We start from the raw sequence: 17,294 nt of genomic DNA, 5'->3' as shown, positions 1-17,294 counted from the left end.
CATTAGCCAAGACTGTGCACCTGTTGAGATGCATTTCCCATTTGAAAACATGCTATTGCAGATTCAAAACTAAAGAAAACAGGACTTGGAAACCATCCTGTTTTGATCTGAGCAGTGATTTAAATTTCCAAAATCCTTTAACCTAAAAAATGGGCTGCTGCTTAAGCTTAGAGGAAAAAACACAACCACCTGCTCTTCCTCTTTGATTGACAGGCCATCTGGTTTGAAATAGAAAACAAATAATCCTCTTTTAATTTCAAAAGGCTCCATTGACTGGAGTTGTAATGGTTTGTTTTTACAGTAGAGTTGATTAGGAATGCGTGGCTGAGTTGTAAATGTTTGCGAAATATCAGTGTGTATTTTTCACCATTGTTCGGGAGACTGCAAGCTTGGTTTGATTTTTTGAAGAGGTTACAATAGGATTATCCTAGGCAGCAGGCCCAAACCTTGCCCACCCATAACGCAGAGACAGAAATACGGCAGGAATTGGAGGAGGTGAGGTGTTTGGGTTGGCAAGCCCTGACTTGCATTTCCAATTTAATAATCAGCCCCAAGACTCAAAACCTGAAGATAACGGTAGTCAACAGAATTGATTTCCTTTTATCTGAACATTACTTAAAATAAAAGGCTGGATGTAGAACAGGAGGCAATGTAAGGTAATTACAAAATCATGGGATTACAAAAAACATGGTTCAGCCCAGGAGTTGGGAGCTGGTTTAGCTCACAGGGGCTGGTTTAGCTCACTGGGCTAAATCGCTGGCTTTTAAAGCAGACCAAGCAGGCCAGCAGCACGGTTCGATTCCCGTACGAGCCCCCCCCCACAGACAGGCGCCGGAATGTGGCGACTAGGGGCTTTTCACAGTAACTTCATTGAAGCCTACTCGTGACAATAAGCGATTTTCATTTCATTTTTTTTCAAATTCAATATGCAAGAATGCTCTTGAATGTTTAGAAAACAGATATGCAAGATTTAAAAAATGATAATGAAAGCACGACGGAAGAGAGGAATTATTCACCTCTGATAGAGTGACATTCACTCTTTAATCACTAAATCAGCTTTCGCTTTTTCCCTTGGAAAGACTAGCTGGCTTCTCATAAAGGGACCTTGTTTCTTCGACCACACTATTTAGGCATCTAGCTGCAAGTAATGCTGAAACCTGTGAGCAAAGAAAGTTGTACTTGAATCCATTTCTTTGGTTTTACATTCGAGAAAAAAAATCTGGGATTTATTATTAAAGATTAGATATGAATAGACATGCTTAAAGTTGTAACATAATGACAGAATTACCACTGATGCATTTCACAGATGTTGGAAGTCTCAGCGAAATGTACATTATAAAAAGAGCTTAACATTGAAACCAGCATAACATGTTTTATTCTCAATATATTAACAGATTGGAGCATCTCTAATGTCCAGTAATGTGGGCAGTGGCCTGTTTATTGGTTTGGCAGGAACAGGAGCTGCAGGAGGCATCGCTGTTGGAGGTTTTGAATGGAATGTAGGTTCAGCTATTGCAGATCCTAACTTATTAAATGCTATATCTTACCCTGATAAACTGCTTATTTTGAGAAAAAAATCTAGTCCGGCTATAGTATGGCCCCTGTTCTTCCATCCACAGTTTTGATTATTGCTTAAAAGCTGCCCCTTGTTGAAACAGAAATCTTTAATATACTGCATGGTTCAGTCTGTGGCGTGATTTTACCAGAGAAACTCTGGGCCGGATTCTCCGTTTCAGAGACAAAGTGCTGCTGCCGGGATTGAATCGGTGGGTGTTCTACGACCCCAAAAGCGGTGCTGGTCCCAGAGCAATTCAGGGTCTGTTAATTCACAGGGGTCGGGATTGGCACTCGGGAGGCTGACAAGGTGCAGCCACATATAAGCACTCCACTCACCCCACGCATTAATTTCAGCCAAGAAGATGGCAACCCAAAGCGTGGCACCCCATTTTGCGATGCAGAGCTCGGGACCTGCTCGATGCCATGGAAGAGAGACAGGGCACCTGAAGTGTTGGGCACTGTGGATCCGTGAAGCAGACATAGGCCACCAACACTGAAGATGGTTCAACACTATTTTATTAACTCTTATAAAATGCTAGACATACTATTACTGTGGGTTTACACGATGCTAGATTAACTAGAGACCTGTGCCTGTGCGAACCAGTTGAATCTCTCAGCACGTGGTGAGAGTCTGTACTGTAACTGATAAGCTCTTGTGCTTCTGAGAGGCAGCATCCAGAATGAGCAGGAAAAGTGATGCCCTCTGCCTTTATAGTGCGTGTGTTCTAACTGGTGATTGGCTGCGGTGTTTGTGCATGTTGATTGGTCCTAGTGTATGTCCATCAGTGTGTGTGTCTGCACCATGATATACTGGTGTATATTATGACAGCACCCTGTTCCCAGAGCGGCCAGCATTGCTGTAAAAGGCTGCACACCCTCCTCAGGGCAGCCAGGGTGAGTAACCAGTACCATGCCCCTGGCACCAACCTCCATCCCACACACCCGTACCACCCCCCCCCCCCCCCCCCAGCCCAGAGGGCGACCGAACCCTATCCGTCTGCAATCTGCTCGTACCCCATTCTGCACCACCTGTCTACACTCATACCGCCCGCCATGACCGGGGAGCCCTGCACACGCAGACCACAGGCTGTCCGTCCCCTGTGCTGCCCAAGTCCGACTGCCTCACACTGCATTCCCCCACACCGCCCCTCCTCCAGGAGATGGCAGCCCGCAACCACATGGAGAGAGAGCAGACTGGAGGGCGGGGGGGGGGGGGGGGGGGGGGGGGGAGTACATGAAGGGGTTTCAGCAAACATCCAGTGCCTGCAGGTGTGGTTGGAGGAGTCCAAATGCCTGTAGGGGCAGGAGGTGCTGCCGACCATGCGTGCTACCCAAGCCAACACTGAATGGGTGGCGTCTGCGGTGGAGGCCTCGAGGACCAACGCATCAGCCATGAGTCAAGATGTCCAAGGCCTGGGACACTCTGTGTGGGCGGTAGCCGAGGCACATGACGGTGGCCTTGTCACGGACAGTTTATGTACCGGGGCCACCTGGACATTGCAGCAGCACTCCAGAGCTTGGCCTAGTCACAGCAGGTCATGTCTGCAGGTGTCGACGGCATTGCCTAGGCACTCGCTGACCTGAGCCAGTTACAGAGGGATGTGGAACTGCCCTGTGCTCCATGGCTGCGAGCATTGAGACCCTTGGCGAGATGGTAGTGGGCCTCCAGGACTGGCAGTGCCAGGTGGCAGGGGAACCCCGGGAGGTCGCTCCAGCTGCACCCCCGCCCCAAGGAGTAGCCAGGGGACCATAAGGCACCCCAAGGGAAGAGCACGTGCTGAGGCGCCTCAGACTCCCCCGCCTCCCCCCTCCTGTCCCTGGTGCATTTGATGGGCAGCGGGCAGAATAGGATGGCGCCACACCAACTGGGACACACAAAAGACTGCCGGGCCTATCCAGGCCTGGTCGCTGCAGAGAACAGCCGCCAAATGGGACTCAAGTCACAGGGCAGGAATCACAGCAGACCACCTCCACCCCTGATTTACCTCCCGGGGAACCATCCAGATGGAGTGTTAGGGCCCGTAAGGCAAGAAAGTTAGACACCAGTTAAGTTGGCACGGATGTAGCACACAGGATAGCCTGAGGGGCTAGAGCACAAACGTGTAGATACATGTTCACCTGTTCACAATAAACATCTGTTCACAAATGTTCCAATCTGCCTCGGTGCTCTGTCAGAAGGGTGTGAGAGATGGGCTGGGCTGGGCTGGCTGCAGAGGGCATTGGGGGCTGCGATCATTCGAGGTTGGCATGGGCCAGGTCAGCCACTGCACATCGCTTGGTATACAGCCCCGCTCCCTCCCTCTCCACACTCCTTCCACCCCGGACCCTGGGCGGATTCGCCGCCGGCTAGATTTGCATTTCGCCGGCGCCCGGGGGGTTTCCCGATGGCGTGGGGCTGCCACACAATGGGAAACCCCATTGACCCGCTGGCTTAATGGAGAATCCCGCCGGCGGGCCGAGGCAGGAAGGTGACGTGGCGGGGTGGAGAATCCAGCCCCATGTCCCTACCTCCACCACCTCAGGGGGTCTATGGGACCGTGTGATAGAATTACCAGCTCTCACAGGGATCACCCAGGCAGATGGTGGAAAGTTCTACCGAGGGAAGGAGGCTGATGTTGTCAGACAATGCGGAGCACCAGAGCTCATCACAGAGCGGGTCATCATCATCCTCTATCCCATGGACCAGACCTGCTGATACTGCCAACCCAGGGCCTGCACCCCTGTGAGGAGGTAGAAATCACAGAGGGGGTTGCAGACATGGGGGAGGGTGGGTAGTGCAGGGAGGGTGGACATGGGAGGGGATTATTACATAGAACATACAGTGCAGAAGGAGGCCATTCGGCCCATCAAGTCTGCACTGACCCACATTAAGCCCTCACTTCCACCCTATCCCCGTAACCCAATAACCCCTCCTAACCTTTTTGGACACTAAGGGCAATTTATCATGGCCAATCCACTTAACCTGCACGTCTTTGGACTATGGGAGGAAACCGGAGCACCTGGAGGAAACCCATGCAGACACAGGGAGAACGTGCAGACTCCGCACAGACAGTGACCCAGCGGAGAATCGAACCTGGGACCCAGGTGCTGTGAAGCCACAGTGGTATCCACTTGTGCTACCGTGCTGATGGTTGGTCAGGGTGGGGGGGTGTGGGGCTGGGACAGGATGTTAATGTCGCCGTTGGCCAGGCCACCTAGTCGGTGAACCTGGAGGCACTGGCTCACACGTTGTGCGATCTCCTGTCGATGCCCAGGCCCCATGTCCTGCCAATCCTTGCCCTCCTCCGCATCCTCCTCGCGGACGAGGACTGGTGTGCAACCACTCCTCCAGTACATCGGCCCTCTGCGGAGCTATGTTGTGGATGGCGCAGCAGGCCACCATGATGTGGGAGACTCTCCTAGCGTTATACTGGAGGGCCCCTTGATGGACAGGCGGTGCTGCCCCACACAAAGCTTAGTGCCGCCCCTCCTTCCTCTTCCTCCTCGGCCTGTTAGGCGGCTGGCTCTCCATCCTCAGCGGCTAACTCCGCTGATGCAGGGCCCTTTCCGAACAGCTCCTGCTTGTACAGCCTCAGTGCATCTCCCTGGGCTGTGACGGCAAGGCAGGTGCAAACCATTCCGGGTTGGATTCCAAATTCAATTTTCTGTAGGGAGTGAAAGGCAGACATGTTAGCATGGTGAACACCCCCGTGCCCAACCAACAGTCTACACGGTGTCCCCGGGCTGGCCCCGGCCGATTCAGCAGGTGTTGCTCTGCACAACCACGGGCCATGGTGGGCGGTCAGTGGGGTGCACAGCAAAATGGATGCCTTGCAGGCCGTGGCAATGGCAGTCCGTGCCTGCGCAATCTGGTCTCGTGGGGAGGGGGCATCCCAACTTCATGACCCATCGCCTGCTAAGCATCGCTACTCCCCCCAGCCCTGGCAATGCTCCCCCCTCCAAGCCAGCCGGGCCAGCAGCAGGACTGGCAGCCCACGGCTACGCCTTTGGGAACATTTCCTATCTCCTCTCTCTCCCTCAGCAGCCTTGGTGCCTTGCAGACCAGGGCCCAATTTTGCTTTTCTGCCCCAATCAATCCCCCCCGCCATTTGAACTGCCCCCTCCTCGCTTTTGACCCTCCCCTCCCCCTCCCACCCTCAGGGATGCCCTGGGAACAGCCTCTCAACCACCACCACCCCCCCCCCCCCCCCCCCCCCACCTGCTGAGGCTCCCTGGGCATGATCCCTGGCAGTGCCAACCCTGCGCTCTAGTAGTGCCTTTGCCAGCCTGTCACTGCCAGGGTGACCGGGTGGCACTGCTACGCTGGCAATGCCAACGTGTACAAGTGCCTGAGGTAGTGTCAGGGTGACCCCAGATATCGTTACAGCTGGTTCAAGTTTGTAGAAACCAGTAGTAAATGGTGCCCTGGCGAGGTCTCCCAGGCGCAGGCCTAATGGCTCATATGCTGATCTGGATCATGCCCAGTCAGGGAAGATCCAGATTGTGATGTCGCTCGAGACTCCGTTAAATCTGGCGAAGGGTTTCAAGCATCACAAATCCTGCGAGACTCACCAACCTCGTCCCGACACTAAAACGGGTGCGACAAGGCCATTAAGTCATGCCCTCTATCAAGGCTCAGCCTGACGCAACTAAAAGTGGTACATAGAGCCCACTTAACGAGAAACTGTATGAGTAGGTTCTTCCCGGAGGTGAAGGACAGATGTGAATGGTGCCAAAGAGGCCCGGCCAACCACGCCCACATGGTCTGGTCTTGCTCCAGACTTGTGGAGTACTGGACAGCCTTCTTCGAGGCTATGTCCAAAGTGGTGGGGGTGAGGGTGGAGCCATGCCCGATAGTGGCGGTCTTCGGGGTTTCAGACCAGCCAGATCTATTCCTGGGGAGGAGGGTGGACGCCCTTGCCTTTGCCTCCCTGATCGCCCGCCGTAGAATCCTGTTTGGCTGGCGGTCAGCAGCACCACCCAGAGCTGCAGACTGGCTGTCCGACCTCTCGGAATCTCTCCAAATGGAGAAAATCAAATTCGCCATCCGAGGGTCAGACGACGGCTTCCACAGAACGTGGGAGCCATTCATGCAATTGTTCCGGGACCTGTTTGTGGCCAACGTACAAGAGGAAGAATAGTCGGGTGGCCAAGAATCAGGGGAAAATGGACGGGAATCGGGGGAAGGTAGCCCGGGGGGGGGGGGGGGCTACGGGTTCGTTCCGGGTTTTGATGGCTAGCTAAGGCCCAAAACCAAACTAAATAAATGCCAATAAACATGTGCCTCGGCCATATTGGGGAATGTAAAATATGTATGCCGGCTAAAGGGGGGAGGCCACAGTTATTATTACGAAGATGCTTACCTGTAAATATATATGTTAATTTTTGCGTGTTCTTTTTTTTTTCTCTCTCTCTCTAACAATTTGTAATTTGTTCAATATAAAACATGAAAACTGAATAAAAAACATTTATAAAACTCCGCCAATCTTTGTGTCATCTGCAATTTTACTAATCAGACCACCCACATTTTCCTCCAGATCATTTATATATACTACAAACAACAGAATACCACTAGCTACAGGTTTCCATTCAGAAAAGCACCCTTTCACCGCTTTGACTGATCACTCAGCTTTACTAACACCTGAACCAAACTTGATACTTAGTGAACAAGCTTGGGGCAAGTTTCTGTCTGCAAATAGTTTTTTTTAAAATTCTGAATTGTAAATGAATTTAAAGGGAAAGCCCCAGGGCTAAAGTGAAACAAATAAAATTATTTCAATTTTGTCACAATTGTTTGAATTATCTCCATGTCTCACATAGACAAATGGTGAAACTGAGTTGAAATGGACAACAACATGGTTTAATGTAAACCATAAAATTAATACAGTACGTCTTTGTGTTCCTCATGGATTGAACGTGTATTGTTAATAGTCATTAGTAAGGAGTTAATGCATTTGATCAAAATAACGTTATTCTGGACACAAGTCGAGTTCTGAGTGCTATTCTTTCTCCTTGTTTTAGGCTACTTGGCTTCTGGTGGTACTTGGCTGGATTTTTGTTCCCGTGTACATTGCTGCTGGTGTGGTCACTATGCCTGAGTATTTGAAGAAGAGGTTTGGAGGACAGAGAATTAGAATCTACATGTCCATATTATCTCTGATCCTATACGTGTTCACGAAGATATCGGTAAGTAGCAGATGTGTTGCTGTGTGTCATTTCATTACTCGATTGTCCCTGGAGCAGCACAGGGGCTGGTTTAGCTCACAAGGCTAAATCGCTGGCTTTTAAAGCAGGCCAGCAGCACGGTTCGATTCCCGTACCAGCATCCCTGGACAGGCGCCGGAATGTGGCGACTAGGGGCTTTTCACAGTAACTTCATTGAAGCCTACTCGTGACAATAAGCGATTTTCATTTCATTTCATTTTCATGTTAGATTTCTACATTTTATATCACAAACACCGGAACAACATTAATCTCAAAGTTTCAGATGGAGTACCGGCAGCGAAGTTTTCTGCATTACTCCTATCGGTACAGTACTTTGCAAACTCAAATTTGCCATTCACTGTTTTGCAATCTTACTGTATTTAATCAAAAATCCAAATCATTGCAGCAAATCTGGAAGAAAAGAGGAAGTGCTGCAGTCTGGAGTTCAGGCACCATCTCTGGGGACAGATGAGGAGTTAGTGAATTATTGCACAGGAGGGAACACACACACCACACACGTGCATACACTCACAGAAAACGTGGACAAACTCACTCAAAAGTGTCTGAAAGAATAAATAGAAATGGAAAAAGAAAATGGTTAAATTCGATAAGATCATGACTGATACAATTCTCAACTCCACTTTCCCACCTTATCCACATAACACTTGATTCCCTTACTGCTTAAAAATCTGTCTATCTCAGCCTTGAACATAAACGACCCAGGCTCTACAGCTCTCTGCGGAAAATAATTCCACAGATTCACTACCCTCTGTGAGAAGAACATCCTTCTCATCTTTGCCTTAATATTCTCTGAGATTTAAAAAATATTTTTATTCAAATGTTTTCCATTTGATACAGAACACCAAAACAACACATCCCATCTAAACAACACCCGAGCCACAAACCACCCCCCTCAACTGAAAAAAACCCGAGACCCTCCTCCCTTACACCCTGCCCCCCCTTTCACATCTAACGGTGAACAGCTCGTTGAAATACAGAACAAACAGCTGTCATCTCCCCTCAAATGTTCCCCTAATGGTGTATCTGACTTTCTCGAAGTATAGGAACTCCATCAGATCTCTCAGAGACACTGAGGCACTAGGTGGGTAAGATGACCTTCAGCGATCCCATCAGCACTCGCCTCAGAGCAATCAATGAGGCAAAAGCCAGGACATCTGCTGCTGCACCCATCTGCAGCTCCGGCAAGTCTGATGCCCCAAATCTAGCCACTAAGGCTCAGGGCTCCAGTTCAATTTTCAGAATCTCTGACATGGTGCGAAAGAAGGAGACCCAGAACCCCATGAGCTTAGAATATGACCAGAACATATGCATAAGGTTGGCTGGAACCCCTCCATATCTCTCGCACCTGTCCTCCACGTCTGCAAAAAAACGACTCATCCTGGGCCTGGTCAGATGAGCCCTACACACTACTCTAGTTGTATTAAGCCAAGCCTCACACACAAAGGCATGGAGTTCACCCTCCGCAGGGCCTCACTCCACACCCCATCCTCCAACACCAGCCACAGCTCCTCTTTCCACTTGATGTACACGTCATGACGCTCGTGACGTCATTCTCAAAATGACCGCCAGCCGTTGTACGCAGTTTTCGTTGCTGTAAAACAGCATTAATGGCATCAGCCACATAGAACAGTACAGCACAGAACAGGTCCTTCGGCCCTCGATGTTGTGCCGAGCAATGATCACCCTACTCAAACCCACGTATCCACCCTATACCCGTAACCCAACAACCCCCCCTTAATCTTACTTTTTTTTTTAGGACACTACGGGCAATTTAGCATGGCCAATCCACCTAACCCGCACATCTTTGGACTGTGGGAGGAAACCGGAGCACCCGGAGGAAACCCACGCACACACGGGGAGGACATGCAGACTCCACACAGACAATGACCCAGCCGGGAATCGAACCTGGGACCCTGGAGCTGTGAAGCATTTATGCTAACCACCATGCTACCGTGCTGCCCCAAATTTTCTGATTTCGCGCTCTTTTCGTTTGCGACGAACTCCGCATATTCAGAGAATGCCTGTTGACTGGCTTTGCACCTATTAATCGCGTTTTCTAGAGTTAAAATCGGTCGTCTAAACATTTTGTCACGCAAACGTTTGTCATTTATCCCAAATACAACTCGATCACGCACCTTTGGGGGCTAGGCCCGCTCCGGAGTGGTCGGCACCACGCCGACTGGCGCCAAAACCGGAACCAGCGGCCTTTCAGGCCCGCCGCCCGGCGCCGGGGCTGGCCAAAAGGCCTTCGCCGGTTCGCGCATGCGCCGGTGGTGACGTCAGCGGCAGTCACCACCGGCGCATGCGCGCTGGGGGGCTCTCTTCCGCTTCCGCCATGGTGTAGGCCGTGGCGGCGGCAGAGGAGAAAGAGTGCCCCCAAGGCCACTGGCCCGCCTCCGATCGGGGGGCCCCGATCGAGGGCCCGGCCACCATGGGGGCACCCCCCGGGGTCCGATCGCCCCGCGCCCCCCCCCCCCCCCAGGACCCCGGGGGCCCGGTCGCGCTGCCGATCCTGCCTCCACCAGAGGTGGTTCAAACCTCGGCGGCAGGAGAGGCCTCCCAGCGGCGGGACTTCGGCTCATCGCGGGCCGGAGAATCGACGCACGGGCCTCGCCGATCAGAGTGGCGTGACTCCCGCCCCCGCCAATTCCCGGGTGGCGGAGAATCTCTGCCACGGCGAGGGCGGGATTTTCGGTGGCCCCAGGCGATTCTCCGACCCTGCTGGGGGTCGGAGAATTTCGACCAATGTGCCTGTCAGGTCCTCTAATAGTGTGTTTTCTGGTGCCCCAGGGTACCCTACTGTCTCTTTGCGGAGGAAGTGTTTTATTTGGAGGTGTCTCAATTCCTGTCCTTTTGCTAGTTTCCACTTCCTCATCAGTTTGTCCAGTGTCACCAGTCTGCGCCCTATGTAGAAGTCCCCGACCGTCAATGTGCCCCCTTCCTGCCTCCATCTTTTGAAGGTGGTATCTAGCATGGTTGGGGGGAATCTGTGAATGCCGCAGATGGGGGCCATGGGTGACATTTTGGTTATCCCAAAGTGCTTTCTCAACTGGGTCCACGTTCTCAGTGTGGCCGTTACCACTGGGCTTGTTGTGTATCCTGTTGAGGAGGATGGGAGTAATGCTGTGGCCAGGGCCCGGAGGGTTGTTCCTTTACACGATGCCTCCTCCATTTGTACTCAATCTGTGTCGGGTTCTTGTACCCATCCCCTCACTCTTTCTGCCGTTGCTGCCCAGTGGTAGTATTGTAGGTTTGGTAAAGCCAAGCCCCCTTTAACTTTTCCTCTTTGCAGCGTCGGTTTGGGAATTCTCGGGTTCTTCCCTGGTACCATGTGGGAATGTGGTACCTTACTATTAAAGTTTTGCTACTCCTGGTAACATGTGGTGTTCTTTGTGTTGCTAAATTCAGGATGGTTGGAGTAGTGTTCACCACGACCACAAAATAGCTTGATCTTGATCAAAGCTATAAGTTTATGACTATTAATTTGGATCCGACACGTACTCCTAAATAATACACAGTTGATAATTAATATATAATCTACACTCACCTACAACGAATCTCTACATTATAATAAACTATGATCTGCTCTTACTCACCCGACATTTACTTCAGTCTGTCTCTAGTTAAGTCCCTCACTTCTCTCCCCCCACAAGGCTTCGCATCAATGTCTTATATACTTGTAACTGTAGCTCCATCTAGTGGGTTGATCTAGACATTTCATTAACCCTTGCAGTTCTTACATTTATGGTAATACCACAGGAGCCAGCTTCGATACCACATCCAATTTAAAATGTTGCCAAAATTGTCTCCATATCTTGAAAGTGGAGACAACCACCGACTTTGCTGAATATTTCACCGATGTGATGTGGAGCGAGTCGTCGCTAATGCCCTCAAACCAGACCCCTTACGTGATTTTGACTCCATTTGTACTCAGATGGCTTCTGGATCGCCACACCTCTCCAACACCTTCTCCACATTCCCCGTCCAATTGTAATATATCAGGCTCGGTACCAACAAGCCCTCTGAATGTCAGTCCCTCAGGAGGACTTTCCTTCGAATTGTCGTCACTTTGCCCGCCCAACTAAAGGTCGAAATCGATTTCTCGACTCCCCCAAAAAAGGACTTTGAAAGAAAAAAACGGCAAACGCTGGAAGAGGAACAGAAATCTTGGTAAATTATTCATCTTAACCGACTGAATCCTGCTTGCCAAGGACAGAGGGAGACTATCCCATCTCTACAAATTGGTTCTGACCCTTCCCACCAAACTCATATAGTTAAACTGACGGAGCCGGGCCCAATCCCGAGCCAACTGAACCCCAGATACCTGAAGTGAGAACCCACTAAACAGAACTGCAACACCTCCAGATTGGCGCCCCTCCCTGGGGATTAACCGGGAACCACTCACTTTTCTCCAGGTTCAATTTGTGCCCTGAAAAAGAGCCAAAGTGCCTCAGCAGCACCATTATATCACCCATGGTGGGGATCGAGTCTGTCACGTACAATAAGAGATCACCAGCGCACTATCTGAAGCCCTCAGGGCAATGGCCAAAGGTTCTATCTCTTGCTGCTGTAAGGAGGGACAATATCTTGGAAGGGTCTTCAAATGAGGCTTCCTGGGTAGAGTTTAGGAATAAAAAAGGGGGCAATCTCATTGCTGGGAATGTACTATAGGCCCCCAGTCAGTGGGCATTAGAGGAGCAGATATGTAGACACTCACTGAGGTGTGTAAAAATACTAATAATGGGGAGGTCATGCCTAACGAAATTGATTGAATTTTTTGAGGAGGTGATTGAGTGTCTAGATGAAGGTAGTGTAGTTTATATCAATTTCAGCAAAGCCTTGACAAGGTCCCACATGGGAGATTGATAAAGAGCTGTCTGTGCGGAGTCTGCACATCCTCCCCGTGTGTGCGTGGGTTTCCTCCGGGTGCTCCGGTTTCCTCCCACAGTCCAAAGATGTGTGGGTTAGGTGGATTGGCCAGGCTAAATTGCCCTTAGTGTCCTAAAAAATAAGGTTAATGGGGGTTGTTGGGTTACTGGGATAGGTATACGTGGACTTGAGTAGGGTGATCATTGCTCGGCACAACATCGAGGGCCGAAGGGCCTGTTCTGTGCTGTACTGTTCTAAAAAAACGTAAAAACACATGGGATCCAGGGTAACATGGCAAGTTGGATCCAAAACTGGCTTAGCGATAGGAGACAGAAGGTAGTAGTGGAAGGCTGTTTATGTGATTGAAGGCTGGTGTCCAGTGACATACCACAGGGATCAGAGCTTATTGTTCATGCTATATATATATATAAACAATCTACATAGATGAGAATAAGGGTGGGGGGGGGGGGGGGGGGGGGGGGGGGAGGGAGGTGGTGAGAAGTAAGTTTGTGGATGACACAAGATTGGAAGGGTGGTTAATAGTAAGAAAGAAGTTCTTGGGTTTCAGGAAGATATTCACGGGTTTGTGGCAGCTGGAATTTAACCCTGAAAATGGCGAGGTGATCTACTTTGGAAGGAGTAACAAGACAAGGGAGCACTCAATGAATGGCAGAACACCAGGAAGTTCAGAAGAACAGAGGGATCGTGAGGTTCTTGTCCACAGGCCCCTGAATGTGGCAGGACAGGTTAATAGGCTAGTTAAGAAGGCATACTGGACACTTGCCTTTATCAATCATGGTATAGATTATTAGAGCAGGGAGGTTATGTTGGAGCTGTACAAACTTTTGGTTAGGCCACAGCTGGAGTACTGTGTACAGTTCTGGTCACCTCACTTTGGGAAGGATGTGATTGCGCTGGAGAGGGCGCAAAGGAGATTCACCAGGATGTTGTGTGGGATGCAGCATTTCAGCTACGAAGAGAGGCTGGATATGCTCGGATTGTTTTCCTTAGAGCAGAGATTGCTGAGGGGGAACATGGTTGAGATATAGGATTATGAGGGGGTCAATAACAAGGGAGCATAATTTTAAGGTGAGGGGAAAGAGATTTAGTGGGGATTTGAGGATGTTTTCTTTCACCCAGAGGCTGGTGGGAATCTGGAATGCACTGCCTGGGAGGGTAGTAGAGGTGGAAAACCACACAACTCTTTCCTGAAAGAGTGCCGAAAGACGTGCTTGTTAGGGAATTGGACATTCTGAACTCTTCCTCCGTGTACCCAAAGAGGCGCCTGAAGGTGGCGACGAGGGGATTTTCACAGTCACTTCATTGCAGTAAGCCTACTTGTGACACTAATAAAGATTGACTCTTAAAAGGTTTGTGGATGACCCCTTGAAATGTCGTAACATTCAAGGCGATGTGCAAAGTTCTGGAAAGTGGAATTAGTGTAGATTTAGGACGCGATCCCATGGCCACGCTGCACCAGAAAAGCAGCTCGTCACGCCACAGCGTGGCTGATAAAAACCGGGAGACACGATTCCCGGGATCTACTTGGCTCAGAACGCTCGCGATATCTAACGCGATCTTGTGAGACTTTGCAATATAAATCCTGCCTATTGTGGGTGGATCACTTTTAGCAAATCTGCATATTAGAGCGAGATAGCTCGTGTCATCTAATATGCAGATTCCTGAGGCACCCAAGGCATTGGAATCTACCCCCTTTGCCTCTCAGACTTCAGGAGAGCGCCATTCCGTACTGGTCCCCACAACGAGGACAAGACGGAACGCCACTTGTGGGAGTCTCACAGGGGACCGGAGGCCCCAACAACATGCCCCTTGGGCAGGGTGGTACCCTGGCACTGGGGACACCCTGGCACCTTGGCAGTGCCACCTGCATGCCAGCCTGACACTGCCAAGGTGCCCAGCTGGCACTTTTTGTGTGATGGTGATCAGACCAGGGGTCTTGCGTTGTGGGGATGGGGTGGGGGAGGGGGTGCGGGGACCCTCCCATAGTGCGTTGGGGGTCATGTAGGGGGCTTTGGAGATCATGGTGTCCCAATCTCTCGCTACATTGAGGGGTTCTGGCAAGCGGAGCTCCTCCGTGTAGGAAATTGGGCTATGTGCGGCCTTGGCTGCGTGTTCTCTGCTGAGGCCCCTTATTTAATTCATGTGGCGTTGTATAGCCATGTGTTTCTCGCCGGGAAACACGCGGCTAAACACACTCGCTAGGGGACTTTGTTCCCATTTAGTTGAATCGTGCCCTCGGTGTAATTTTGTCAGTGCAGAGTCGATGGGCTAAAGGTGTCTCTCCTGTACTGTATGACCCTAGACTCTATGGTTCTGTTTAATCTATCCTGCTCATTACCACCTCAAAGAATTCTTTTTTTTCCCCTTTTAAAAAAAATTCAGAGTACCCAATTAATTTTTTCCAATTAAGGGGCAATTTAGCGTGGCCAATCCACCTAGCCTGCACATCTTTGGGTTGTGGGGGTGAAACCCACGCAGACACGGGGAGAATGTGCAAACTCCACACAGACAGCGACCCAGAGCCGGGATCGAACCTGGGACCTCAGCGCCATGAGGCATCAGCAACAACCACTGCGCCACCATGCTGCCATCACCTCAAAGAATTCTAATTCAAGGAGTGGCGGGTAAGGCAGGTAGAAAGAGAATCAGGAAAAGCTGGTAAAACTAAGAAGGATCTGATGGCTCAGGAGAGAGAGATAAATAATAGCAGGTTAATATTAATACTGCAGACCACCCCACCACCGCAGTTTTCCACCCGAAGGTCCTTACCCAAAGCAAAAACGTATTCTCTCCTGCCCAACATTGGTAATATGGTTTATTTAATCTAATCCTCCTCCTGATCTGGGGCTGGATTCTCCGGTCCCCCAGCTTTGTGTTTCTCGATGGTGTGCCATTCGCTGATGCCAGGTTTCTGTCTTCCCACCGCTTGTCAATGGGGTTTCCCATTTAAGCCACCCCACTCCACGGGGAGGTGTGCGCTGCTGGCGGGAAAAGTGAATCACAAAAGTGAATCCTGAGCGGGATTCTCCGTTGGCGGGATCCTCCGCTTCGCCGGTAGCGCACTCACGCACACGGATTTCCCGACGGCGTGGGAGTGGCCACAATGAGAAATCCCATTAGCCGGCCGCTGGGACGGAGGACCTCACTGCCAGCGGGGCATGCCGCGGCAGAAAACAGGTGTGACGGAAGGAGAATCCTGCCCCTTGCTCCTGCTTTACAAATTAAACCTCACAGTGCTAGTTACTGGGTCTCAGCTCTTTTTCCTTTGGGAAATGACTGATTGCAAGTGATTCTTGTGTAAACAGCTCAAAATATAAATTAGCTATCACTTGCTGAGAGTTACTGAGTGCGTATTAAGGTATAGAAAAGTTCTGTTCTTCCACTGACAACCTGGTATACATCCACCAGGTCTCTCTGAATTTTTACCAACAGGGTCAGTTTGCCCTTCTCCACATCTCTCGATGAGATTGATTTTTTCGAAACCTGAAGGAGTGCTGTTAGTTACTCTAAAAGAATGTTGCATGTTCTTTGTTCATGAGCATGACTCACATTCATGTAGTGCAATGTCAAATCCATAAATCTTATAAATGGGCACTTCATTGCAGAAAGCACTAAACTCGAACACCCAGCAAGAATAAGTTTCTCCGAACTTAGCCATTTCTTTATGGCTGATGGAACTACCTGTTTTATCTCTGAATTCATACATATAAGTCACCCCACCATTTTGTTTCTAGGTACGCTTACCCACTGTCGGGACATAGGCAGGCGACTGAATCCTCAGCTTCAATTTTTGACAATTTGGAGCCAGCAGGTAGAAGTTGCTCAGACTGCTTTAGGTGATGACTGATCAGCGGCTGGTTATTGCCAGTTTCTGTCTCTCAGAGAAGTGTGAAATTGACAAAACCCACTGACCTACCAACAGGGCAAGTCACCCTGGACCAAACTGCACTATCTTCACAAAGATGCAAAGCCTGGATTTTTATAGCAGAGGAGGATAGCATGAGTCAGGAAATTGTGTCCCAACTCGGTGTGCCTGATTAAGAGAAAGTGCCTTAAAAGGCAGGGGTAAATTCTCCGTGTCGGGACACCCGAGGCCGGTTTCCCGATGGAATGGAGAATTGAAAAATCACCAGCGGACGCCGATGCAAACACGATGCTCCGACCCCCGAGGGATCGAGCTTCATGCCCGCACCCCAGCAGGAGGATGTAAATGATGCACGATCAATTTAATGAACAAGTAGTATCCCCAGCAGCTCTGGTAAAGAATGACTGCTGTGGGTGAAACACAGACTCTTATGCTCCGCCTGCTGGGCGGAACCAGCAGGCAGGTTCTACCACTCATACTACAGTATAAGGTACATCCCACCTAGGTACCGCGATACCCCTAATATAGCCTACCACAGTAAATTAATGCAAATGGGTCTTAATGAGCCATTAACATCCATTTAATGGGCTTGGCAGCCTAAACTCCGGGCCTCCGTGATTCTCCGGTCCTCTGGGCCGTGAATCATGTGGGTGTGATTACTACAGGTCTCACCAAACGTGAGCTTGATGTGGTGGATCAAAGGGGTAACTCCTTAAGGGAGTTGCTCCCAAAGTCTATCCAAGGGCCATGCTTCCCCCCCCCCCCCAATACCATTGAA

The 17,294-nt window shown here is 50.3% G+C and overlaps 1 protein-coding gene across 1 annotated transcript in view; it reads left to right on the top strand.

The window, feature by feature from the left end:
* slc5a9 (solute carrier family 5 member 9) overlaps positions 1 to 17,294 on the top strand; it is a 98,163-nt gene that overhangs the window by 24,621 nt on the left and 56,248 nt on the right. Inside the window, exons 3-4 of the mRNA XM_038794306.1 lie at positions 1,395 to 1,499; positions 7,558 to 7,722. Of these exons, the coding sequence (XP_038650234.1) occupies positions 1,395 to 1,499; positions 7,558 to 7,722 (270 nt within the window). The remainder of the gene's footprint in view (positions 1 to 1,394; positions 1,500 to 7,557; positions 7,723 to 17,294) is intronic.

Source organism: Scyliorhinus canicula, chromosome 4 (genome assembly GCF_902713615.1).
Source record: "Scyliorhinus canicula chromosome 4, sScyCan1.1, whole genome shotgun sequence".
Classification (NCBI taxonomy): domain Eukaryota; kingdom Metazoa; phylum Chordata; class Chondrichthyes; order Carcharhiniformes; family Scyliorhinidae; genus Scyliorhinus; species Scyliorhinus canicula.
This window is presented reverse-complemented; position numbering and strand designations above follow the sequence as displayed.